Consider the following 26024-nt stretch of genomic DNA (forward strand, 5'->3'; position numbering starts at 1 on the left):
ACAAATTAAAAAAGCAATCAAACAGCTGTTTTATACCAATAATGTACACAATTTTATGCAGGACACAAGGAACAACAAAACAGAAGTATCAGTTAAGCAAGTTCAGAAAAAGATGTGGTAAAAACCTTCCATACCTCCTGTCCAAAGGTAATCATGAAGTCAGAAACAGAAGTGCAGTGCTGTCCTGTCACTGCAAAGCCACAAGCCAGCAGGCTGTGTAGTGATGCCCAGAGTTGAAAACTGTCAAGCATCACATGACCAATGGTTTCATTCCTGTTTTGAAGCCTTAGATAAAAGATTTCAACATCTGTAAGAACACCAAAAATGAAGATCTGACAACAGGAAGTGAACTCTGTAAAGAAGAACCAGTGTTATTTTTAATTAACCCGTTTTTTATCATGTAATGGCAGCAACAAGTAAAATCGATTAAGTACAAATATATATATAGTTTTTGAGCGTGAGGTGCCATATTGTCAGATATTTGATAAAGCGCTAATCAAACTGCAGATTATTTGTTTCTCACAGTAAAAGCAGAAGTGTTAATGCAACACTTGAAGAGTTGATTTTAACTCTGAGCCAGATAACAAATAGTCCTTATCACTGAACACAGTGTTGAATTTTCAGAGTTAACATAACTCTTTTGGGTGTTAATCATTGAGCACTGGCAGGAATTTAACTTCATGTTGGTGCTGAAAAGGGCTGCACAATATGATGAAAACTCGCGTTATGCAATGTTTATGATCATTATTGCGATGACTGTATAACTTGTGGTACATGAACAAATGGTGAAACAACCAAAAACATTGTTTCAATTTTACTGAAAAATTTTAATTTAAAAAAGAGTTAACCCATGTCTACATAGAAAGCCAACATCTAAGATAAAAGAGCTCCATCCGATTGGTCAAATGCATAAAGGAATTTATTTGATTCAATAATTACTTCAAGCTGCCGTAAGATTGTTTTAGCACAATTAAGGTCCCCATTTATTGCAATTTTCACCATCTTTTGCTTTATGCGTATTGCACAACTTGATATCGTGATTACAATAAATTTGCGATTTATTGTGCTGTTGAATTAGCTCCATGGGAAATGTCAGGATTTTACGCTGCATGATTTTCACCCCACAGTCATTTTAACTCTGAGCATTAACACCAACACATGTAGAATGGGGGTAGGGCTTTACACTTGCTGTTGTTGTAATAACTCTGAAAGAGTCAGATCAGTTTGAACACGAAGACACGTTAAACTGTTTGTGTCAGCTCCACATTAGCATATAAAAACAGATGCAGAAATATTATTAATAAAATTTAATATTAAAAAATGAACTGGGACCCATCCAGGCTGTACTCCTCCTCCACCCCACAGCAGCTTGGATAGGCTCCAGCAACTCTGTGTCACCAAAAGGGATTCAGTGGGTTTAAAAAACAGATGGGTGGATAGAGTGTTAAAATGTTAATTTAAAAAAAAAGACATTTATGAGTTCATATCATGCCGTGAGCAACTTGTTTCTGAAAAATGACACATCTACCAACTGCACTTCCTTTTTCAATTTGCGTCATGTTCTTTGGGTTGAGCTGAAACATTACTTTCTGATCTCTTGGTTTTGTGGCTTTTTTAGTTTTGTTTGTTTTTTTTTGGCAGAAATGCTCTTCTATTTTTAGACATGAGAGTTTTATTTTATTTTGTGGGAGCAGAGTATTTATAATCAATTTTATTACCTAAAAAAGGCCCAGGAAATCACATTGCAGGATTTTAAATGAAACTATTAGTAAATTCCTCTGTAAAAGAAGGATTTGGAAACCTACAAAAAAAACTAGATTTTTGACTCTCACAGACTTGGAACTCTTTAGGAAGCTCCTCTCTTCTCATCTTATTACCTAGTCACCTGTTTGTACTCATTATCAGTTAATAAAACAACCAACCATCCACACACTTAAACAATTACACTCCAAACTCCACTGAGCTGTCAAAGGACACCAGAAACCAAATAGTTAACCTTCAGCAGGCTGGGAAGACTGAATCTGCTATAGGTCAGCATCTTGGTGTGAAGAAATCAACTGTGGGATCAATTACTGGAAGACATAAAAGGTCACTGATATGATTATGAGAAGGTATCTTGAAATTTCAATGTGAGAAAATCTTTAGAGGAAGTTGAAAGTCTTTGATGCCCAGCAACAGCTCCAAAACCTCCCTGCTCAAGAGGAGAGCTATATGGAAGAATGGACCAAAATACCAGCAACAGGAAGAACCTTGTGAAAACTCCCAGAAAATGCTTGACCTCTGTTACTAAAGAACACAAAGGGTAAATAAAGGATTGAGATGATTTCCTTGTTATTGACGATATACTTAGTTTCCACCATAATTTTTAAAAATAATTCTTTAGAACTCTAGCAGTGTGATTTCCTGGAAATGAAGTTGAAGTTTTCAACTATAACGAATATTACATATATCATCTTTGTCAGTGTGAGAACTTGTACAACTGGTAGCTGACTAAATACTTTTTGTCCCACAGTTTGTCCTCTATGAGTTCCTGCGTAGTTTGAGTGACGGTGACAGACTCCTCCTCCTCCTAAAGATCAGTTCTGGGACTTCACATTGAAGTTTTCACATGAAATACAGAATAAATATGAATATCCCCAAAGGAATGAAACTGTCTGTTTTCATCTGAGTAAAAGGCTAAATTTGAAAATAGGATTATGATTCAAATCCTATCAAATAATCAAAAAATGTCAAATGTATCTGTAAATACTTTTATTCACCTTGGAAAAAGGTTTTTGAAGGGTTATTTGGGCTTTTTTTAAGTGGAGGACATTATATCTGTTACCCAAGAAGAGACTCTTTCAATTCTGAAATAAAAGCCCTAAAATGACAATTTAATGTTTAAAAGTAAGGTTTTTATTTAATAGTGATAATAATGGATTGGATTTATCTGCGCTTTTCAAGTCACTCAAAGCACTTACAATGTGTCCATTATTCATTCACTCCTCCTTCATACTTGGAGATGTTAGCTACTGATGTAGCCACAGCTGCCCTGGGGCAGACTGAGAGAGGCGTGGCTGCCAGTTCGCGCCTACGGCCCCTCTGACCATCACCGTGATCATTCGCATTCACACACCAGTGGAGCCACACTGGAGGCAAGGAGGGTGAAGTGTCTTGCCCAAGGACACAGTCACAGTTGGCTGGGTGGAGTGGGGATCAAACCGCCGACCCTTCAATCATTGGACGACCCGCTCAACGCTCAACGCATAGACAGAAAAATAGATACTCAGAAGAACTGAGAAGGTATCTTTAAATTTAAAAAGTACAAACAAAAACCACCAACTGTAATTTGAATGGAAACACTCTTCAGTTGCTCTTTATGGTTTGTTCATGATGTTATCTGTGTAATGTGCATTTAAATCAGCATTAAGTACTACAAATATCCACTTTTCCCATTTCTAAAATGTTTTCTGTGGGTAAAAAAGCAAATACTCGTTTTATTTATTATGTTTGACACAAAATAACATCTTGAGTTTCAATAATCTGGATTACCTGTTCATTTAAAAAAGACGTCAATCCGTCGGGCTATATTTGACTTCAAGCATTTATTTTTTTCTCAAACATTTTTCACATTAATTAATATTAACAATTTAAATAATTATAAATGCTGTTGTTCACAGCCTGGATTTTTAAAGAGTTTCTTAGCTTTTGATTTCAGCTATTTAAACTAAACAAAAATATGTCCAAATAAGGTTGAGATTACTGTGGAAACAGGTTATGCAGCGAATGAAAAGAAGTGGTGTGAACACTTCATTTCAGTTTTTTGGTTCTGTTTTCACAGAACATCTCCATCCATCTTGAGAAGTATATTATCAGTTTTAATATCAAGTCAAACGTTTTACTTCCTCATTTGTCTTTTTAAGTGAACTGAAACAGACTTTTTTATTTGCTGTTTATCTTAAATGTTGGTACATCTTCAGCCTTTTAGGAGGTTTGTCCAGGATTTGAACTTTTCTAATACTCCATATTTTAATATTCTTTTACTAGTTGGCTGCTCATCTCCTGTCCGTCCCTCGGGCTGTTCCTGCAGTAATGAGGGCTCCTGCCCATCTCTTCTTCTGCAGGGTGGAGGCCTCACTGCAGCTTCTTTGGTTTGCTGCTGCAACCGATTTGGGACGGGCCAACCTGTTACCCTACAAGTGTGGTACTTTTTCAGCTTCACCTGTCTCCAGTACTTACTCGACCTCCAACTGAGTGAGTTGCTTAGAACAGTGTTTTTTAACCAGTGTGGGAGATGGTCAAGTGTGCCGCGGGAAATTACCCATTTTCACTGATCTAAAAACATTTACCATCTCCAGGATATCGGCTCTGTGTTCAACCAAACAAGCCCTGATAAAACACTGACTAGTTAGAAATATAAAAGATCGTAAAATACTTTTTTCTTTGTGTTTATATGATTCTATTGAAGACATTTTGATAAGAATGACGGTACCACGATTTAATCGTAGCATCAGCAATTTTTGGAAAAGTCCCGCCCCTTTAACTGTCTCCACCAATCATTCTTTTTTTTTTTCTTTTGCTTTTTTTTTAACTTGTCCTGTCCAACAGCTGGGCAGGCAGATGAGAGCTGAAGGCCTCTTGTGTTGGACATATATTACTTTTACAACAGGGGTTATGAATCTTCTGACAAACCAGAGATATGTCTGAATAAACCCCTTTTGTAATCGAGGCCAACCTTTATTAATTTGAATTATTTTTGAAATTCTTTTGTGTTGGACCGGACGGAAAAGGAAAGAAGGGAAGAAGAGAGAGGGATGTTAGAGAGGGGGGGATAGGAGGGTGATCATAGGAGGGGGAGGGGGGTAAAACCATGAAGCAGCATAAACAACAAGCTACTGGATGTTTATCATTGCGGTAAGGTACAGATAGAACACAAATCTCAAAGGGGCGGGGCCTGTCCACACACACACTCAAATGTTATCAACACACCTGTTAGCTGCAAAAATGTCCACATGTCAACACGTACACAATACAGATAGTGTTCACACACGCATACTTATGCCTACAAGCCAACTAGTGTGAGATATTTCATTGATTCATGCAATTTGTTAGTGCAAAGGTGAGCTAACTCCTGTGCTCAGTTGAGTGTTTATGTTTTTCTAAAATGGATGATGGAATGTGGAAAGAAGGAGGGGGAGCAAACAGCCACCCCCACACCCAGACCCCCACCGCAGCAGCTGCGGCAGCCAAAGGCCCCCAACGCCACGCGGCAGCAGGCAAAGAACAACCGCCCCCCCGGGTGCCCACGCCCGCCACGCAGGCCAGGGCCAGCAGGGCCGCCACGAGGCCCCCAGAGCCAGAGAGCAGGGAGGCATGGGGGGAAAGAGAGCACCGCCCCAGCCCAACCAGGAGAGCAGCCCCCCACAGATCATTACAGACTAAGAGTTTCTCCTTTTTTGGTTGAAAAGGTTGAAAAACACTGGCTTAGAAAAGCACTTTTGTCCCAAAAGTCAGGCCGGCTATGTCCTCTGTTGCCGTAGCAAAGACCTTCCCTTCTTTAACTAAAGCAGCACAGCTGGCTTCAGCTTCACTTGGAGCCTGAAAAAAATGCTTGTACCATGCTGTGTCTTAAAGGAATGTGTCTTAAAATATATTCAATAGGTGTTTAATATTTCTGTACTCTTAGATCCAGTGTACATAAGCAAAACAAAAAAAAAGATGGTCACAAATGCTAAAATACAGCAAATATAGCAAAAGAAAAAGGAAAAGTATGATACCTCAATGTAGGGAACGCCCATCAGGGATAGCAGCTTTTTGCATTCGTCATTATGCTGCTTAATCACTTTAACCAGACGTTTGGTGAATTTTTCTACATTTTCTTTTTCTCCTGATTTTTAAAAGACAAAGAGGACATTATTAATCTGATCAGATAAAATACATAATCATGTTCTTTTTTCCTGCAATCCAATCAAGAAAATCAAGGAATGTGGCAGAATTTAATTTTTTTTACCCATTTCCTGTGCTTGAGCAAGCAACTTCTCAGCTTCTGCCCTCCTTTTTCCTCTCTTCTCAAGCTACATGATATGCATTTTTTTTTAAAAAGGTGTTAAAATTACACAAGATGCAAATTAATTTGTGTCGTGCAATGTCATCTATGCTCCTTTAATGGTAAAAAAATCTGCAGAAGATCTTCAAGACAGCACTGACCTCTGATGATTTGAGCTGTGGAGGCTTCCCATCAAAAACGTACACCGGCTTGATCCCATGCTCCAGCATGCGGATCGTTTGGTAGAACATTCCCATTAGGTGGCTGTGAAAAGTAAACACGGTCATAAAACACTTTAGATCTAATAAAAAAAAAACTGCAGCAGTAATTCATAAACCCCCATCCCTGTTTTCCTAGTGTGTATTGCTTCATTTGTACTAGGCCTGGGCGATGAATCGATGAAATGAATTAATTCGAATCTTTTGTTACGGGCGATTTCAAAAAAACTAAATCGAGTTTTTATGTGGTGCTTTTTTCGCCTCCCCAGAGCTTCCGTAGCGTTAGTTTCACACGGCGGTTTGGCACGCGACTGTCATAGTATTATTAAGTTAAGAGTAAAAATGCAAGGAGACAACATAAAAGTTGTTAGTCAGAGCACTTTTGTTATATTCCACTAGATGGCAGTGTGAGACACCAGATGCTTTATTTTACGCTCTGTATATTCTGTTCAAGACTCTCTTGACTGTTCTGTATTGCCAGTGCGCACCGATCGTTTTGCTGAGAAAATTAAAAGTACAAGTTGGCTGATATCAGGCATCCTCATTTTTCTTCCCACACCTCCGACATGGTGTCAGAAGTGGGATTTTAATCTTCACAAGGACGTGCCTACTTAAACCGCCTTATGAAACGTCTTTGAACCAGCGCAAGATACGACGCTAGCTAATTAGCATACCGGACAAGACTAATTCCTGGATGTATTACACCTTAACACAGTGAATACATTTTTGGGGATTCTGAGATGGCTGAAAGATTCCAACCTCCATGTATGGACTGGACTAGTCCTGGGGACGTACACAAAAGATTCAAGCTCTTCAAACAAAAATGTGAACTCATTTTTGAGGGCCCACTTTCCAACACAGAAGAAGACAAGAAGGTGAGACTACTTTTGTTATGGATCGGAGATAAAGGCTTGGAAATATACAACACAGCTATTTTTGCAAGTGAGGATGACAAACTTAAACTGGACCCAGTGTTTGAGAAACTTGAAGGCTACAGCAGGCCACAGAGCAACTACATACTTGCTAGATTTCAACTGAGATGCTTGAAACAAGGAGAATTACCACTGGAAGAGTTTGTAACTAAAGCCAGACCATTGATTGATGAAGGAGGATACACACAACAAACAAAAGAGGAAACATTGAGGGACACACTCGTGTTTGGCCTCAAATCTGACCAAGTCAGAAGTGATGCAATCAAGCTTGGCAATGCTTTAACTTTTAAACAAGTGCATGACCTAGCCAAAGTGGAAGAGAGCACCAGAGCTCAGATGGACATCATAAGTAGAGGCAGCAGGCATCCAACAGATGTTCATGCAGTGAGAAGCAAGCAAAAGATGTTTGCAAGCCAAAACAAGGACCAAAACCTCAAATGAAGGAAAGTGACTTCAGAAAGGGTTAGAAACCTAACAGACAACTCAACACAAGAAAATTGCATTTTACACCAAATGGTTGCTACAGATGTGGAGGCAGTCATCAGAGGTCAGATCCATGCCCAGCAAAATCAGCGCAATGCAGATACTGCGGGAAAACTGGACATTTTCTGAAAGTATGTATAAAAAGAAACAAACAGTTGCACGAAATAAACAGTCCAGATGATATACACCACTGTGACTGTGACACAGACAACACACGATCTTCAGCTATAATCGGCTCTGTCACCTCAGTTTGTGCAGTTGATACTGCATGCAAGTTTCCAGATAAACTGTTTGTCAAAGTTAAGCTAAATGACAGCTACACCATGAACAGACACTTGTATTCTGACAACAGATGATCTGCAGACTCTACCATTTGAGCCACGCATTACATCGAGTGATACCATACTAAGTGGCTATGGCTTCAGCATAATCAAAAATGTTGGTGTTGCCAAGATCAAAGTGTCCTATAAGCAGAAGTCCATAGTGACAATGTTCAACATTGTTAATGCCCCATCAGGAAGTCCATCAATGCTAGGATGCAGCCAAGCACAAGAACTTGGGCTGATAACAGTCAATATTGACCACTTGAAATCAATGTCAACTCTCACCAGAGAAAAAGTATTGCAAAATTTATATGGAATGTTTTGACAAGATAGGGAAGTTCCCAGGGGAAAAATACCACATCGAGCTTGTGGATGATCCTAAACCAGTCATTCACTCACCAAGAGCTGTGCCTATACACATCATGCCATTGTACAAAGCTGAACTGGAGAAGATAAAGGCAGATGTCATCATTACTGAATTTACAGAACCCACAGAACGGGTCAACTTTATCACATGCAGAATTACCAAAGGTGAAAATGACCAGCAGAAAATCAGGCTGTGCTTCAATCCAAAGGACCTTAATAAAAACATTAAGAAAGCGCACTACCCTACACGGTCAATCGATGAGCTTTTACCACTCCAGCACGGGAAAAAATATTTCAGTGTCTTAGACACCAAAAAAGGCTACTGGCATGAGGAGCTAGACTATGAGTCGAGTCTGTTGTGCACTTTCAACACGCCATTTGGCAGACACAGATTCAAGCGCCTGCCCTTCGGATTGGTGGTTTCACAGGATATTTTTCAGAGGAAGCTTGACTCCATCTTCAACAACAACATTGCCAACGTATCAGGCATAGCAGATGACCTGATCATATCTGGAGCCACTGAAGAGGAGCACGACGAAGCTTTCATACAAGTCATGGAGGCAGCAAAGAAGAACAATATTGGTTTTAACTCAGAGAAACTGCAGTTTAAACAGAACAAAGTCAGCTTCTATGGACATCCACTCACTGAGGATGGGCTCCTGCCCTCAGAAGACAAACTGCAGGCTATGAAAGACATTCAAGCTCCAACCAGCACTAAGGAACTACAAACACTCCTGGGAATGATGACGTACCTTAACAGATTCTCAACCAAACTGGCAGAGCTAGTTACTCCACTAAGAGAACTCAATAAAAAAAATGTCCACTTCAGATGGGAACCCCATCATCAGCAAGCTCTCGATGACATCAAAAAAGAACTGTGCTCAAAGCAACTGATCAGCTATTATGACTCTGACCCTAATACATTAACCATCCTGCAGGGTGATGCCAGCACCCTGGGTCTCGGAGCCTGGATCAGACAAATTGATCAGCATGGGCAAAAAAAAATTGTTGGTATGGCATCCAGATGTTTGATCCCCACAGAATCCAGATACTCCAACATTGAGAGGGAGTGCCTCGCTGTTATGTTTGGACTAGAAAAGTTTAAATACTACCTGCTTGGAAGACAAGTAATGGTGGAAACTGACCACTCACCCCTGGAGCAGATTTTCAAGAAAAACCTTGCAGAACACCCACAAGACTCCAGAGATTCATTCTCAGATGTCTTAAATTTGACATTGAGGTTAAATACAAACCAGGGCGTTCAATTCCGTGAGCAGATGCTTTGTCACGAATCTGCCAAAAGACGACAAAAGAAATAACTACAAGCAACCAGTCTGATGTGCATTTCACATCTACTGCTACACGACTGGTGGATGACAAATCTGTCAGAGAAGCAATGGCGGATGACCCAACAATGAACATGCTCAAAGACACCATCTACAAAGGCTGGCCTCAATACAGGAAGCAGTGTCCACTCGAACTTTGGGAATATTGGACATTCAGATGTGATCTTGTTTTGGAAGATGGCCTCATCCTGAAAGGAAAGAGGATTGTCATTCCAAAAGCACTGAGAAATGACATTCTGGACATTCTTCACACTGGTCACCAAGGCGAGACTAAATGCATACTGCTTGCCAGAGAGTCTGTGTTTTGGCCAGGTATTAGCAGCACCATTAGAGAAATGGTGAAAGGATGTCATGTGTGCAGCATGTTTCAGCCAGCACAGCAGAAACTACCCATAATGCAACCTGACCTTCCAACACGCCCATGGGAAATACTTGGTTCTGACATATTTGAGTTCGACAGCCATAAATACTTGATCATTGTGGACTATTCTTCTCGTTTTCCAGTCGTGAGACTACTACCTGACATATCCGCTAGGACGGTGTGCACCTATTTTAAGAGTGTTCTGGGTGAGCATGGACTACCTTCAACAATAATTGCAGACTGTGATACACAGTATGTAAGTGAAGAGTTCAAAAAGAGGTATGAAGATTCAAACATCACCTTAAAGTTCAGCTCTCCCTGTCACCATCAAGCTAACAGTGTAGCTGAAAGAGCTGTAGGGACCGTGAAAGCACTGTGGAAGAAAGCAAAGAGGACAATACCTGGCCTTACACAGCACTGTGGATGTACAGAAGAACACCACTGGATGACAACATGCCATCACCATATGAGCTGCTATATGACGGAAAACCTAAATCCTTACTGCCAATCAGCAAAGGAGCTCTTCTGTCACACCATCCACATGCTGACGACCACCTGGAGATGAACAGGGCAAGGCAAGCGAAGCAGCAGGAGTTTTATGACATGTGTGCTGGGAAAGAGAGAAATTACCTTCAGGACAAGGAGCAAGTGTATGTGAGGAACACACTAAAAAAGATATGGGAGCCAGGAACTATCTTGAACAGGCCTAATCCCATAAGAGAGCCCAGGACATACCTTGTTGACATTGAAGGAAAAACCTACCAGAGGACAAGGGAACATCTCAAACCCAGACATACAGAGACACCCAGTGGGAAAAGGCAGTTAAGATCACCTCCAACAGATGAATCAATACCAGTTTCTCCACCATATCACTCACCAGAAGAAACCACATCTACCATATCTGGCTCACTGGAGAACACCACTCTTGGTTCCCCACAGAAGTCAGGAGATGTGGAAATCTCCAAAGAGAAACCCCAAGTGATGAACAACAACAAGGGAGGATATCAGATGAGAAGCCAAAGTTCTAGATCAGGAGGATTACTCGCATACCACTTAAATTTAATGAGTAGAAAAACTTATACTGTTATATAAAGTTAAACAAGATTTTTTTTTAAAAGAGGGGGATGTCATAGTATTATTAAGTTAAGAGTAAAAATGCAAGGAGACAACATAGAAGTTGTTAGTCAGAGCACTTTTGTTATATTCCACTAGATGGCAGTGTGAGATACCAGATGCTTTATTTTACGCCCTGTATATTCTGTTCAAGACTCTCTTTGACTGTTCTGTATTGCCAGTGCCCACTGTTCGTTTTGCTGAGAAAATTAAAAGTACAAGTTGGCTGATATCAGGCATCCTCATTTCTTCCCACACCTCCGACAGCGACAATCGACACACGAAGCAGCTAGCGACAGCATGGCTACTGGTGAGAGTGGGAAGTTTGTTCCCAAGAAAGGAATAAAATCATCTGTTGTTTGGAACTGGTATGGGTTTACTGCCACAGACGTGGAGGAAAAGACACCCCCCCACACGCTGCCTAAAGCTCATCGGAGTCAAAGGCTCTCAGGCGCGCTCGCGTGGAACGCGCTCAGTCCTCTTACACACGCACGCGCCCTGACACAAACAGACATACTAATTCTACAACGCCTGTATAGTAAGTTCATTTGTAAGGTAGTTAGTTGTTACTGTTATTTGTTAATAAAGAAAGAAAGAAGAACTGCGTTTTAATTATTACTTGTACCGGTATATTCATTTGCGACGCGGCCGCCGTAGGATTTTGTTTTCGGAGGAGGCGGCTGCGAGGGGGGGGTTGACCGTGACTCCTGCTGCTTCATCATCATCTCCGTGTAGAAGACAGGGTTTCTTAATTGAATTAAAACCTTAGACCCCAAATATGAGCTGTATTGTTAATCCTTTAGAAAATGGTGCTACTGTCAAGGTGAATGTTTGTCTCCTTTTAGTCTAGACTACAAAGTGTGACTTAAAACACAGCTGGAACTTTAAGTAAGGAAGTAACCTTTTTATTTTGGACAAGTGAAAACAAGTATAGAAAAACCAAATTAGACAAAAACAAGACAAAAATTATATAAAACAAGACAAAATTATTTCAACACAATTCCAAAAAGGAAATAATAAGAAAATCCTTATACTTAACTTTGATTCCAAGAGTGTGTTCATTTATTTATTATTCATCTCAGAAATGGGAGTTACATTTGTCTTGCGTTTGATTAAATAAAAGCAAAATTTTCTTTAAGTTTTCTGCCGTTTGTACCTATTGCTTTCCTTAAGTGGGGGGGGGGGGGGGGGGGATCGAATTAAAAAAAATAAAATCTGAGATTTTAGCCCAGCCCTAATTTGTACCTTCTTGTTTCTCCATCTTCATTTTGTAGAACATTACCATCCTGTCTCACAGCAATCAGGAGCTGGTAGATGCACATGGAGGCATCGATGGCAAAGAAGAAAACCGCAGATACCTAACTGCCTTTAATATACTACCCTTTTTATTGTTATTATATTTATGATATTTAAGGTTACATTTGAATCATTTTACGTTTTTTTATTTATTCATATATTTTTTATTTTATTTATTTTTCATTTATTATTACTAATATTCATATATCTTATATTATTTTTAATATTTTTTTAATATAATTTTTATTTTGATGTTTCATAATCCAGTGTTTCCTCTTGGGGATCATTTGTTCTGGGGCACTACTGGCTTCACCAGTAGGGGGTGCTGCGATGCTCGTTCTCATTGGGCCGGCTGGGGTCCCGCTCTGTGGTCTAATAGCCATGGAGTGGGCCATCTGTCCTGGGTGGGCGCTGTGGTAATAATCCCCTGTCGGGCTGGGCCTTGGAATAAATGGATCCCCATTATATATAGTACCAAGCCAGACCTTTTCTTTATGCTGCAGTTCTTCCGGATATTTAACAGTCACCTGTAGCTCAAAGACCCACTCCAATGAAAATGGTGTTTTGAGTGTGTTTTACATGTTGTGGCATTTTCCTCATGGTGGAGGACAAATATAAAGAAACCCTAACATAAAGAAACCCTAACTTAAAGTTGCATGTCTTACTTCCAGTCATTGTGAATCAAAAAAAAAAATGGGCTACAAGCTCCACTAGCTCTCAAGTTTTTTGTAATGTTAGGTTGGGTTTGTGAGGAGCTGTAAGTGTACATGAAGGGATGATGAGGGTGCAGCTGTAGTGCAGTTGTAGGGCGATCGGAAGATTGCCGGTTCGATACCCAGCCATGTGTCACAGTGTACCAGGGCAAGACTTCTGAACCCCATCTTGCCTCTTGTGGAAGGTGGACCAATGTTCGGTAGCAGAGGCGCTATCAGTGTGTGAATGGGAGAATGTGACTGTAAAGCGCCTTGGGCCTTCAAGGAAGGTAGAAAAGCGCCATATAAGTATACGCCAATAATTGGAAATGAGGCATATTTCGCCCACAACTCAGAAATGATTTTCTTTTCTATTTCTGATAAACTCCTGCCGCCCTGTAGAAACTATGTCCTACAAAATGACACAAATTTTTGATTTAGCCTAAAAATGGCATAATCATGAGACTACAAATCTGACCAGACGACCACTGGAAACACTTTGAAAAATAGATCAAAAGATGAATGGAATGGAAACTAAAATACATTTCATTGTATCTTGCTTATTTATTTATTATTTCTTCAATTGTGTAGTTATAATCCCTCCTATGGTCATTTTGGGACTAAATCTATTTGTTGGAGCTTTTTTGTAAAGAGCCGCTCCTAGCAGGTGCATTTGGATATTTGTCTTTCTTACAAATATTTTTTTTGCAATCTAGGGTTGTGCCGATGGACGATATCATCGTCCATCGTGATGGGTGACTGACATCCCGATGGAGAGACCACCATCGTGATGCCACGCCGCCGCCACGTTGCGCGTTGACACCATAAGCAGCGGTTACATGTACAAAATATCTTGATGGGATCAATGGTCGGATTAGAATCCAACCGTGTACATGGAACGAGAAAAATGTTTTCAGAATATAAAAACGTTCACTAAGGTCACACTTTCCGTCGGAATAAATCATTCGCACATGCGCAGTAGGGTTTGAAAACGGAAGGATATAAATTCCGCCAAGCGGCTTTTTTTTTTCAAACTTTATTGAATGTAACAATTCAATACAAAACAACGTTAAACAGCACCGAGCGGCTATATACATTGACATGTCAGCTCGGTAAAATACGAGACGATCTTCTAAACGTGCTTTTAATAATGTTACGGTTATTATGAAACACCTGTTCGCTCATCATTTTAATTTTAATCCGTGTGGTCAGTGCTTTTTCTGAACGAAGCCAGGATTAGCAGTATGCTAACACGGGCTAACAACATTAGCTTTGGGTGGTGCTGCATGCTGGCTGCACGTAAACATGTAAGAATAACATCAGCCTTTATTTAGTCGGGACACGACTGGAAACACAAATCTGCGTGATTGTTTGAATGTTTTATAAGGACTGAGCGACATTTCTGCGTTGAAGCTCAAACCGCTGTGTGTGCTAGAGCTGCGGGACGGATCGCAGTCTTAAATCTCCCACACATAGCGCTCATGTAACAAAGCACCCCCCCCCCCCTTCCCATCAAACACAAAGCTGTAAGTCCGCGCTCCGCCGGTCCACTTCAGTAGTGAAGTGCGGGAGCGGACTACTTCTTTTCTATTTTGTTTGTTACTTTTTTTGTTAAAGTCACTTCCCTCAGTTTATACTGGATCATCGCGGATTAGTCATTAGTTAGGAAATAAAATGAAAAAAGCAAAAAAACGAATAGCAGTTATATAAGAACGAAAAATGTAAAAATACCCCCCCCCCCCCGACGATGTCATCGTCCATCCCGATGGTTGACAGCAAACATCGTCAACGGCCAATTTAAGGGACATCGCCCAACCCTATTGCAATCTTGAAAGACACAATGGAAATAGCATAAGGAAAAAAACTGTTAGAAGCCACAACTGTTTTAGAAAAAAACATTTTAAAATCAACATGAAAGAAGACACAACGAGGATTTACCTGTTTCCCTTTTAATTCAAAAGTTTGGCATATTATTTTACAGTTTTTGAAGAAGAAGCAGTAATTAAAGTTCATTGTTTTTGAGTAGTTGAGACAACCGTAATCACAGAAATATAAATAAATATATATCGTAAATAAAGAAAAAAGATTACATCTGGGGTCTTAGTTGTTATAAATGATGATCATGAAGAACTCTTGATGTCCAGGATCAATAAATGTCAAGAACTCAATTGGAATTAAACTTAGCAAGACATTTGCAAGCTTTCATCATACAGACTAAGAACACCATTAAAGAGCCATGGTGTCCTTTCCTTGCCTTTAAATCATGTTAGATCAGCGGCAAACAGAAAAAAAATGTGTCGATGTTGCCACAAAAGCCAAAAAGAGGCTGATTTTGTGAGGAAATGCAGAAGAAGTTGATGGTCCAGATATCGTTGCATTAGTGATTGGTCCAGATATCGTTGCATTAGTGATTGGTCCAGATATCGTTGAATTAGTGATTGGTCCAGATATCGTTGCATTAGTGATTGGTCCAGATATCGTTGCATTAGTGATTGGTCCAGATATCGTTGCATTAGTGATTGGTCCAGATATCGTTGCATTAGTGATTGGTCCAGATATCGTTGCATTAGTGATTGGTCCAGATATCGTTGCGTTAGTGATTGGTCCAGATATTGTTGCGTTAGTGATTGGTCCAGATATCGTTGCATTAGTGATTGGTCCAGATATCGTTGCATTAGTGATTGGTCCAGATATCGTTGCATTAGTGATTGGTCCAGATATCGTTGCATTAGTGATTGGTCCAGATATCGTTGCATTAGTGATTGGTCCAGATATCGTTGCATTAGTGATTGGTCCAGATATCGTTGCATTAGTGATTGGTCCAGATATCTTTGCATTAGTGATTGGTCCAGATATCGTTGCATTAGTGATTGGTCCAGATATCGTTGCATTAGTGATTGGTCCAGATATCGTTGCATTAGTGATTGGTCCAGATATCGTTGCATTTTTCGGGAAGGGAGATGTTGATGCATTTGTGCTTGTTTGTCCACGTAAAGAAGCTGTTGAACATAGTTTTTAATTGTTTAAAAAAAAGCTTAGATATTGAGCCCAATTTTATGTTTGAGGAAAAATTATTGATACTTTATAGAAAAAAAATAATTTTACTTACCAACAAAAAGCAGAATGAAGCAAAAGTGTGCAATCATGATGATGATGATGTTTTTTCTTTTGTTTTATCTCTAAAAAATAGAATTATCACAAATTAATGAAAATGTGTTTGAATACTTATTACAAAGAAATATTTATAGTGGAAGGACATGAAAGTATCCTCCTTCTTACCTAATGTTGTAACCAGTTACAGTATCTAGCGTTACAATTATTTTACTCACTTTTACTATTGTTTCTCTGGACTTCATTTGATTGTAATTTTGGCAAATATGAAAAAATAATATTTAGACACACTGAGGAGTGTATCATTTTGGCCAAACTAGCCATACTCACAGTCAAACCTAAAATAAAAGTACTATTTACCATGAAATGAAATAATCTAGGGGAAAAAATGAACGCACCAGATACATAATTTGAAAACTAGCAATAGCATTTTAAAACAGAAATAAATAAATTTTCAGCAGTTTATATATTGGAGATAATTTTTGCTTGTGTGATGATTGACCAATGGTCTCACTTGAGAATTGCTGCTACATACGTACAATTTTATTTTTAAGAGCCTGTTAATTATTTAGACTTTCTTTTAAGATTTTGTTTTTCACTTTTTATTTAGATATAGAAACCCCTTCAAATTTTCAATCAAACTTACAAATTGTTACAACCAAATAAAGGATGTACCTATAATCTCTCAGGTCCCTAAATTTTTTTTTCCGATTTCAGTTAAGCATAATAAAGTTGTTACAAGAACTATTTTCTAGAAAATTATTTATGAGCACCTAAAAACAGCATGAAATTACAAGAAAACATTTAGCATATAGCAGTAGAAATTATAATCTACTTACAGAAGATGTCCTTGCTTGAAGGGCAATCTGGGCAGTGAGTGGATTTGTGATCCTTTTGGTCAACAGCAACCTTTTTATATGTACAGACAAACACAGGATGACATTAGACTCAGGAAAAGGGTGGAGTGATGCTGGTTTCCATAAAAGAGAAGTTTGTCCTGTAATTTCACAAGTTTTCTAGTTTAGTCTGACGCCACAATGGACGTTTGATTAAATAAAACAATTGGACAACCTCTTTTGTGTGTGGCAATATTTTTTTACATGAGTAACTGGCCTTGTTAATGTGACTCAACTTTTTTACCCAATACTTGCATGTCCAGAATTCATCACTGCTGTAGTCAGCTGGGTGGAACATCATGCGGAAAAAATAAAAACAGACCAACTAATCTTAACACAACAATGCTTTGATTGGTTGAAACGTATGACAACCAAATTGTTGAGATGTGTCACAAAAGTGACAGAAAAATATAAGTAAAAATGAGTATTTGAATGAAGTCCCTGATTTCCCCTTCAATTAGCAACTACAGAAAAGACATAAAATCTTTGACTTCCTTGTTCTCTGCTGTCTTTTTTGCATATTCTAGTAGGGAGAAAAGAAATATGAAAACTGATACTAATGTACTTGTCACGTGTTTACGGTTAGCTAAGATCTGTCTTAAATCGGCTCTTTTTGTTTCAACATCAACGTTTATTTGAAAGGCCATAATGGTCAGGTTTGCCGTGGGAAATTGCCCTCTTCGTTTTTGTTTAGGGTTCGACTGGGGGAACTGGGTGGGTGGAGGGAGGAATCTGGTGACGGAGGGGTCCCATCTGTGAGTGATTGTCCTGTGTTTTCTGTTGTAAATAATTTTCAGATTTTATGACTATTTTATCTGCTTTTATGTCAAGCGCTTTGTGTTTTTAACCAAAATGAAAGGCGCTGGAGGGCAAAAGAGAACCCAAATTGGTATGAATTTTGGCATCTGACTGAATCTGTGGTAACGGAAGTGTGAAAAAAAGAAATTGAAGTGCACAAACAAATGAAACTTCATTCTGCATACTACATTTTAACTGCACAGACCATTTTTATTAGCTTCAAGACAACCTTAAGGTGGAAAAACTTCCATAGCTAAAATTAACTTGTGATAGATTTGAAACATGTCATAAAACATGATTTTACAGATTTACATTATAATAGAGGGGCTTCTAATTTTGAGTTGTGTGAGTGTCAAACAGTGTAAATAAAAACACAAAGACGTTCTGATCATTATGATTACTTTCTGAATGAGATTTTATGATAGCTGTTCTGTCCCTTTTTATGTCAGGGACATATAAGAGCATAACATAAAATTAATGTTTTTGCCCTAGCTTGAACAAAAACCACCCATAGATTGTCACCATACAAAATAAATTTATTTACAAATTGATCATTTAAAAAAAAAGGAGGCAGAAAGGCTTCAGGATGAACAAAGGCCCAAAAAAGTTTATAAAAAAAAAAAAACGCCCCTCTCACCCTGGGAGAGGGGCGTTACTGCACAGGACCCTAAGATACTGCACAGGACCCTCAAGCTCCCTGAGGCTGGGAGCTTGAGGGTCCTGTGCAGTATCTTAGCTGTTCCTAGCACTGCGCTTTTTCTGGACTGAGAGGTCTGAGGTCTTTCCAGGTATCTGTTGTAGCCACTCCTCCAGCTTGGGGGTTACTGCCCCGAGTGCTCCAATTACCACAGGCACCACTGTCACCTTCACTTTCCATGCTTTCTCCAGTTCTTCTCTGAGTCCCTGGTATTTCTCCAGTTTCTCATGTTCCTTCTTCCTGATGTTCCCATCGCTTGGTACTGCCACATCCACCACAACGGCTTTCCTCTGTTCTTTATCCACCACTAGAATGTCTGGTTGTTTCGCCATTACCATCCTATCAGTCTGGATCTGGAAGTCCCACAGGATCTTTGCCCTCTCATTCTCTACGACCTTCGGAGGTGTTTCCCATTTTGATCTTGGGGTTTCCAGTTCATATTCTGCACACATGTTCCTGTATATTATTCCAGCCACTTGATTGTGGCGCTCCATGTATGCTTTACCTGCCAGCATCTTACACCCTGCAGTTATGTGCTGGATTGTTTCAGGCGCCTCTTTGCACAGCCTACACCTTGGGTCCTGTCTGGTGTGGTAGATCTGAGCCTCTATTGCTCTGGTGCTCAGGGCTTGTTCCTGGGCTGCCAGGATGAGCGCTTCGGTGCTGTCCTGTAGGCCAGCCCTTTCTAGCCATTGGTAGGACTTCTTGATATCAGCCACTTCAGTTGTGGTACGGTGGTACATCCCATGCAGGGGTTTGTCCTCCCATGAGGATCTGTCCTCCAGCACTGTATCCTCTGTTCTCCATTGCCTTAGACATTCACTGAGCACACTGTCAGTTGGGGCCTTGAGCTTGATGTACTCATGGATCTTGGATGCTTCATCCTGGATAGTGGCTTCTACGCTCACTAGTCCTTGGCCTCCTTCCTTGCGGCTAGCATACAGTCTCAGGGTGCTGGATTTGGGATGTAACCCTCCATGCATGGTGAGGAGCTTTTGTGTTTTAACATCCGTGGTCTGTATCTCTTCCTTTGGCCATCTTATTATTCCTGCAGGGCATCTGATAACTGGCAGTGTGTAGCTGTTTATTGCCCGGGTCTTATTTTTGCCATTGAGCTGGCTTCTCAGGACTTGCCTTACTCGTTGGAGGTATTTAGCTGTTGCAGCTTTCCTTGTTGCCTGCTCCAGGTTGCCATTTGCCTGTGGAATTCCAAGGTACTTGTAACTGTCCTCGATGTCTGCTATTGTTCCTTCTGGGAGTGAGACCCCTCCTGTGTGGACTACCTTGCCTCTCTTAGTCACCATCCGGCTGCATTTCTCGAGCCCGAATAACATCCCAATGTCAGTACTGTAGATCCTGGTGGTGTGGAGCAGGGAGTCAATGTCACGCTCACTCTTAGCATATAGCTTGATGTCATCCATGTATAGGAGGTGACTGATGTTGGCCCCATTTCTGAGTCGGTATCCATAGCCAGTCTTGGTGATTATTTTGCTGAGGGGGTTCAGACCTATGCAGAACAGCAGTGGGGACAAAGCATCACCTTGGTATATCCCACATTTGATGGACACTTGTGCAAGTGGCTTCACATTGGCTTCAAGGGTGGTTTTCCACAGCTTCATTGAGTTTCCTATGAAGGCTCTTATAGTCCTGTTGATGTTGTACAGCTCCAAGCATTCAGTGATCCATGTGTGTGGCATCGAGTCATAGGCCTTCTTGTAATCAATCCAGGCTGTGCACAGGTTGGTGTGTCGTGACTTACAGTCTTGAGCGACTGTTCTGTCGACCAGGAGTTGGTGTTTGGCTCCTCTGGAGTCTCTACCAATGCCCTTCTGTGTGTTATTCATGAATTGATCCATGTGCCTATTTATTTTGGTTGCAATGATGCCTGACATGAGCTTCCATGTTGTGGATAGACAGGTTATTGGCCGGTAGTTGGATGGGACTGCACCCTTTGAAAGATCCTTCTGGATCAGGATCGTTCGCCCTTCAGTTAGCTCATCTGTTAGCAGCTGGTTCATTTGTGCTGCCAGGCGCTCATGGAGTGCGGTAAGCTTCTTTAGCCAGTAGGCATGTATCATGTCAGGGCCCGGTGCTGTCCAGTTCTTCATACCTGAGACTCTTTCTTGGATATCTGCCACTGTGATGGTTACTGGATTCTGTTCAGGGAGGTGGCTATGTTCTTTTTTTGTCAGAGAGACCAGCCACTGGGCATTGCTGTTATGTGCTGTCTCTTTTTCCCATATAATTTTCCAGTACTGTTCAGTTTCTAGCCTTGGTGGGTCTGCTCGGCTGTTTTGACCCTGCCACTGAGCGTACACTTTTGCAGGTTGAGTTGCGAAGAGCCTGTTTATTCGTCTGGCTTCATTGTCTCAAACACAAAGTACCACAAAAACCCACAAAGTGCAACACAAACTACAGCACAAGTGGGAAAAGAGAGCCAAGCTACAGTGGCTACAGGTTACAGCAAAGCTCATTTCTCGCAGACTGAAAGTCCACACAGTGATTTTAAAGGCTGCTTCCATCAGCGCGGGTCTAATGGGAGCCACACATTCTCAGCACCACACATGAAAACAATCAGACTTTTTTTTTTTCATTCTGAAAAACAGCAAAGTAAAAAGAAAAAAAAGCTACTTTGGAAAATATTGATTTTGAAATCAGAGTTTCTAAAAAAAACATAGAATTAAAATAATATTCAACATGATTCAAATTAATATTTTAAAATGCTGTTTTTAAAGCAACATGAAAAATATTTAATAATATTATGGCTAATTTAAAATTTGTGTGCAGGTTTTTAACAATTTCATGATCTTTTGTGTATTTATGAGAGATTTATTAGTCAATTGTGTGATTGCACAAGGTCATATTTATATATTTAATTATGAACAGTTTGGGACTCCATAGGGTGAAGAAAGTCTCATCTTGAAAAAGACTATTTCTCCTTAGTGGATGTCTTGACGATGAGCAGCATTTTCTTCACCCAAACTCTGAAAAATACATGATAATAAAATGAGGTCTCATGCACTTTGTCATTGTAGGGATCTGCTGTAGCAGGCATTGAATTCTGCAAAGATCTTACACAATGCAAGCAAAATATACTTGTTCACTTGCAAAACAAATGTAGTTGACAAAAAGGATGTTTCAACAGTCTGCTAAGTTAAAACGAATTTACCCAGACAAAAACCTTCAACATGTAAAGCAGCTGTACCTGGAAACAGAGATAAAAACTGACAAACCTGTGAGGTGGGGTGATTCTGATTTGAAGATGAATGTCTACACTCAAACCACCTGCAAAAGAAAGAGGCCAAACAATTGAGACAAAAAGGTGTCAGGATATAATGTAAAGCAATACATTTTTCTTTTTACCTTGTCCTGTCCAACAGCTGAGCAAACAGATGAGAGCTGAAGGCCTCTTGTGTTTGACATATTTAACTGTTACAACATGGTACTATGATTCTTCTGACTCACAAGGTGTATCTTTGGATAAACCCCTTTTGTAGTTTAGGCTAAACTATATTGATATTGGTTATATTTATAACCGTTTTTTTTTTTTTGAGAGAGTGATGGGGGGGCACAAAAGAAAGGGGGAAAAGGGGGATTAAGGAATTGCTGGAAGTTTATACCGGTGATCAATACCGTCAGGTGTAAATGTTGGTCTAAAGGGGTGGAGTCTGTCCACACACACACTCAAATTTGTTACCAACATACCTGTTGACTTAAAAAATCTTCACATATAAACATGTCAACGTTTACACAATACAACTACACTTCACACGCACATAATTATGCATACAGACCAACACATCTAAAGCATTTCATTCTGTCACATATACTATTTGTGCAAAGGTGAGCTAACACCTGTGCTTGAGTGAGTGTTTATGTTCTGCTAGGGGGGAAGATGGAATGTAAAGAAAAGAAAAGAGGGAGAGCGTCCAGCCATCCCCACAACAAGACCCCCGCTGAAGCACTAGTCGTAGCCAGGACCTCCCTACACCCACACAGAGTAGCAGAAAGGAAATTTTCCCTCCGGGCAATCGCGTCTGCCACCCAGACCAGGCCTGTAAGAACCGCCACAGGGGCCCCTAATGCCAGAGAGCAGGGAGGCACAGGAGCTCAGAGAGTGGAAGCTCAAGTCCAATCAAAAGAATAGCCACCTAGCTACACCTGGGGGCCCAGTGCAGTGCCCCAACTCCCGGGTAGAACCCCTAGCCTCAGACAAGCAGCCCATCACTACACAGGAGTTCTAAGCGCCCACCCACCCCAACCCAAGGCATGAGCCATGGGCCAGGTTTTGAGGTTCAGCAAGAACCTGGAATCAGGCGTTAAAGGTTGCAGGCCCCTGCTCTAGATGTTACATTTTATAATGAAAATGGGAAACATGAGGTAAAAAAAAAAAAAACTGGACACAAAAAAGTGGAAAAATCAGACAATTACCAGATGAGAAAACCCAAACAGATGAGTAGAATGGCCCCTATAATCCCTTTAGTGATTGACACCAAACCTGATGAACTTGAGAATGATGATGTCTCCGTAGGAGCACCTGAGGAAAGCCTGAAAGATTAACTCTTTTAATCAGAAACGTTTGAACCATGATGAAGATGATCACTTACGTGAAACATTAAGAGTTTGTTGTGTCTCTGCTGTCTTCACATTTTCTCCTTTGTTCACAGGATATTTGATGGAGCAGTTGATGGTGAATCCATCGTGAGTGTCTGACAGAGTGATGTTCTCCTGGATTTTAGTTGTAAAGCTTCCATTTGTGTTTTTCTCAATTTGTCTTTGAGGGTCTTTTGAAAGATTCCAGGTGAGTTCAGGAGGAAATTGAAGGCAGGGAGTGAGAGCTGAGCAGGTGACAGTGACAGACTCCTCCTCCTTCAGATCAGCTGGAATTTCAATGCTGGGACTCCAAGCAGAATCTGTGGTTTAACATCAAACACACAATTAACACAAAAAATACACAAAGCTAAAGACACATCATGTCAGTATTGAGATCCTTTAATAGAGTAGCCATTAAACACTTCATTTTAGACTGCAACAAACCAAAAGATTAAAGAGATGATTTAGGAATGAACTAATAAATACTTCTAACCCTTTAAAGCCCACTGCCTCAACAAATTAACCGAAAATTCTAGATTTTTTTAATGAATGCATTTAAAACAATTTAAACTCCACAAAGCAAATTTTGCAATGTCTTTTTTTAATGAGATATAAAAATTAGTGTTCAGGAGAAAAATCACTTTTTTATTACCCACTGTCACCGATTTGATACATACATTTTAACATGGAGTAACTATTATAAAGAATTCTTCTCAACAAATTTAGGATTCTTTCAATAGAACAAGTAGTCATTTAAAGAAAGAAATAACAATGGATGAGTTATTATCACCATAGTTTTAAAAATTAGCAAAGCTTTTCCCGCAAAAACTGTCTGAGACTTTTACGCAGCAGCCATTTTGAAATGAGCAGGAAAAGTCCTTCAACTGCCCCGTAGTGGAATGATTTTGATCTGCAGAGCGAAAAAACTCAATTCAACATGAAACTCACACTTAGCCAGTGTTTTACTTGGCCAGGAGTCTACTGAAAAAAACAGGTGGTCTGTGTAACAAAAAAATATTTCATCAAACATTTTCTGTAATATTCCACCTAACATGATTAACCACACACAGTCAACAGTGGGCCTAAAAGAGGCAAAAGGCCATACCACAAAATGTTAACTAATCAAAAACGTGAAATTTATAAACCCAGAGTGATAAGATGCAACACTTTTATAACATTTGTTGACAGAATAGTGTAATTTTGTTTTAAAATAAAAGTTTTATATGGCTTTTGGTCAAAATCTCAACAGTTGATGTAAAGCTGTTCAAGGAAAATGTGAAAATTCTTATATTGACATCAGAGTTTGTAAAAGCAACAGTGCTTCAAAGTTATGAACACAAATAAAACAAAACTGTCTTACCACTGACTGTTATTTGAACAGGATCACAAGCAGCTGTTGCCGTGAATTGCCCATCCTCAACTCTGAAGAAGTAATTGTCTGCGTAGTTCTCTTGAACGTTGTGTAGAACTGTTGTGCAGTTTTTCTCACTCAGGTTCCCAATAAAAGTCATTGAATATTTATTGTCCTTCCTGCTGCTGTTGTAAACCACATTTTCTGGGTATTGGGCAAATCTGGGATCCTTTCTTATCCACACTCCAGCAGCATTGGCTGTGGTTTGAGCTGTGTTTCCTCTAAATTTACATGGGATCTGCAGACATGTTCCTTCCAAGGCTTCCAAGCTCTTCGGTGCATCAATGAAGAATGTTGCTGGGTAAAGACAAGCGGCTGCATCTGAAAACAATGTCATACATGACAAAATGCTATTTATTACTTATGGATTCAGTCTAACATATAGTTCAGACTTTGATCAGCTCAGCCAGCCTTCAATTCTACTTTACGATTCAACAACATGAGAAAAGAAAAAAAGAGTCACCTGCAGCAAAGAGGACCATTATTGTTGTCATCAGATTCACAAACATGCTTGTTTCCTAAATTAAAAAAAAAATGAAGAAAAAAATCCATTATTAAAAATTTGAATAGAATGTTTTTTCTTCAGGCTTTTCCCATCAGGGGTTGCCACAGCAAAACAACCTCTCCTGTGAGGATGAGTTGCTTGGTTAACTTGTCAATGTTTTATGCTGGATGCCCTTCCTGACACAACCCTCTCAATTTAGCCGGGCTTGGGACCGGCACGGAAGCAGAGAAGGGAATAGGGAGCAGCCTGGATTTGAACCCTAGTTTCACAGATGGAAGGTGCTGCAAACCAGCACGAGCTAAACCAGCTCCCAAAAACTTTGTATTGAAGGTATTCTTTTCAAATCCTTTTTTGATCTTTGAATAATATTTTAGCTCCCAAAGTCCTTTACATTTAACAAATACAGACAATTGGTGTCTATAAAACTGTGACAACTTTATAACAAATTAAAAAAACAAAATCCAACAGCTGTATTATACCCACAATGTACACAATTTTATGCAGGACACAAGGAACAACAAAACAGAAGTATCAGTTCAGCAAGTTCAGAAAAAGATGTGGTAAAAACCTTCAATACCTCCTGTCCAAAGGTAATTATGAAGTCAGAAACAGAAGTGCAGTGCTGTCCTGTCACTGCAAAGCCACAAGCCAGCAGGCTGTGTAGTGCTCCCCAGAGTTGAAAACTGTCAAGCATCACATGACCAATGGTTTCATTCCTGTTTTGAAGCCTTAGATAAAAGATTTCAACATCTGTAAGAACACCAAAAATGAAGATCTGACAAGAGGAAGTGAACTCTGTAAAGAAGAACCAGTGTTATTTTTAATGAACCTGTTTTTTTATCATGTAATGGCAGCAAC

The 26024-nt window shown here is 39.9% G+C and overlaps 2 protein-coding genes across 5 annotated transcripts; both read right to left on the reverse strand.

Moving 5' to 3' along the window:
- Nucleotides 1–5463: 5463 nt before the first annotated feature.
- Nucleotides 5464–6297, reverse strand: LOC110017319 (flap endonuclease 1-like). Its single transcript, XM_020712772.1, has 4 exons — nucleotides 6187–6297; nucleotides 5990–6053; nucleotides 5757–5866; nucleotides 5464–5577 (listed from the first exon to the last, which is right to left on the reverse strand). The coding sequence occupies exons 1-4, from the start codon at nucleotides 6280–6282 to the stop codon at nucleotides 5464–5466; spliced, it is 384 nt and encodes a 127-aa protein (XP_020568431.1). The 5' UTR covers nucleotides 6283–6297.
- Nucleotides 6298–15088: 8791 nt separating this feature from the next.
- LOC105356665 (B-cell receptor CD22-like) lies at nucleotides 15089–25893 on the reverse strand. Of its 4 annotated transcripts, XR_002292579.2 has the most exons (9): nucleotides 25744–25893; nucleotides 25125–25179; nucleotides 24611–24982; nucleotides 23265–23570; nucleotides 23089–23194; nucleotides 21891–21942; nucleotides 17106–17175; nucleotides 16265–16334; nucleotides 15089–16154 (listed from the first exon to the last, which is right to left on the reverse strand). XR_002292579.2 is itself a non-coding variant. In XM_011488805.3 (7 exons), the coding sequence occupies exons 1-7, from the start codon at nucleotides 25858–25860 to the stop codon at nucleotides 21597–21599; spliced, it is 1053 nt and encodes a 350-aa protein (XP_011487107.2). In that variant the 5' UTR covers nucleotides 25861–25892; the 3' UTR covers nucleotides 21447–21596. The 4 variants fall into 4 exon arrangements, 2 of the variants coding, with proteins under 2 accessions (XP_011487107.2, XP_020568053.1); XR_002292580.2 differs by lacking the exon at nucleotides 23089–23194; XM_011488805.3 differs by lacking the exons at nucleotides 15089–16154; nucleotides 16265–16334; nucleotides 17106–17175 and adding an exon at nucleotides 21447–21641 and having other exon boundaries at nucleotides 25744–25892.
- Between the last annotated feature and the right edge of the window lie 131 nt (nucleotides 25894–26024).

This window comes from Oryzias latipes, chromosome 20 (assembly GCF_002234675.1).
Source record: "Oryzias latipes chromosome 20, ASM223467v1".
Lineage (NCBI taxonomy): Eukaryota > Metazoa > Chordata > Actinopteri > Beloniformes > Adrianichthyidae > Oryzias > Oryzias latipes.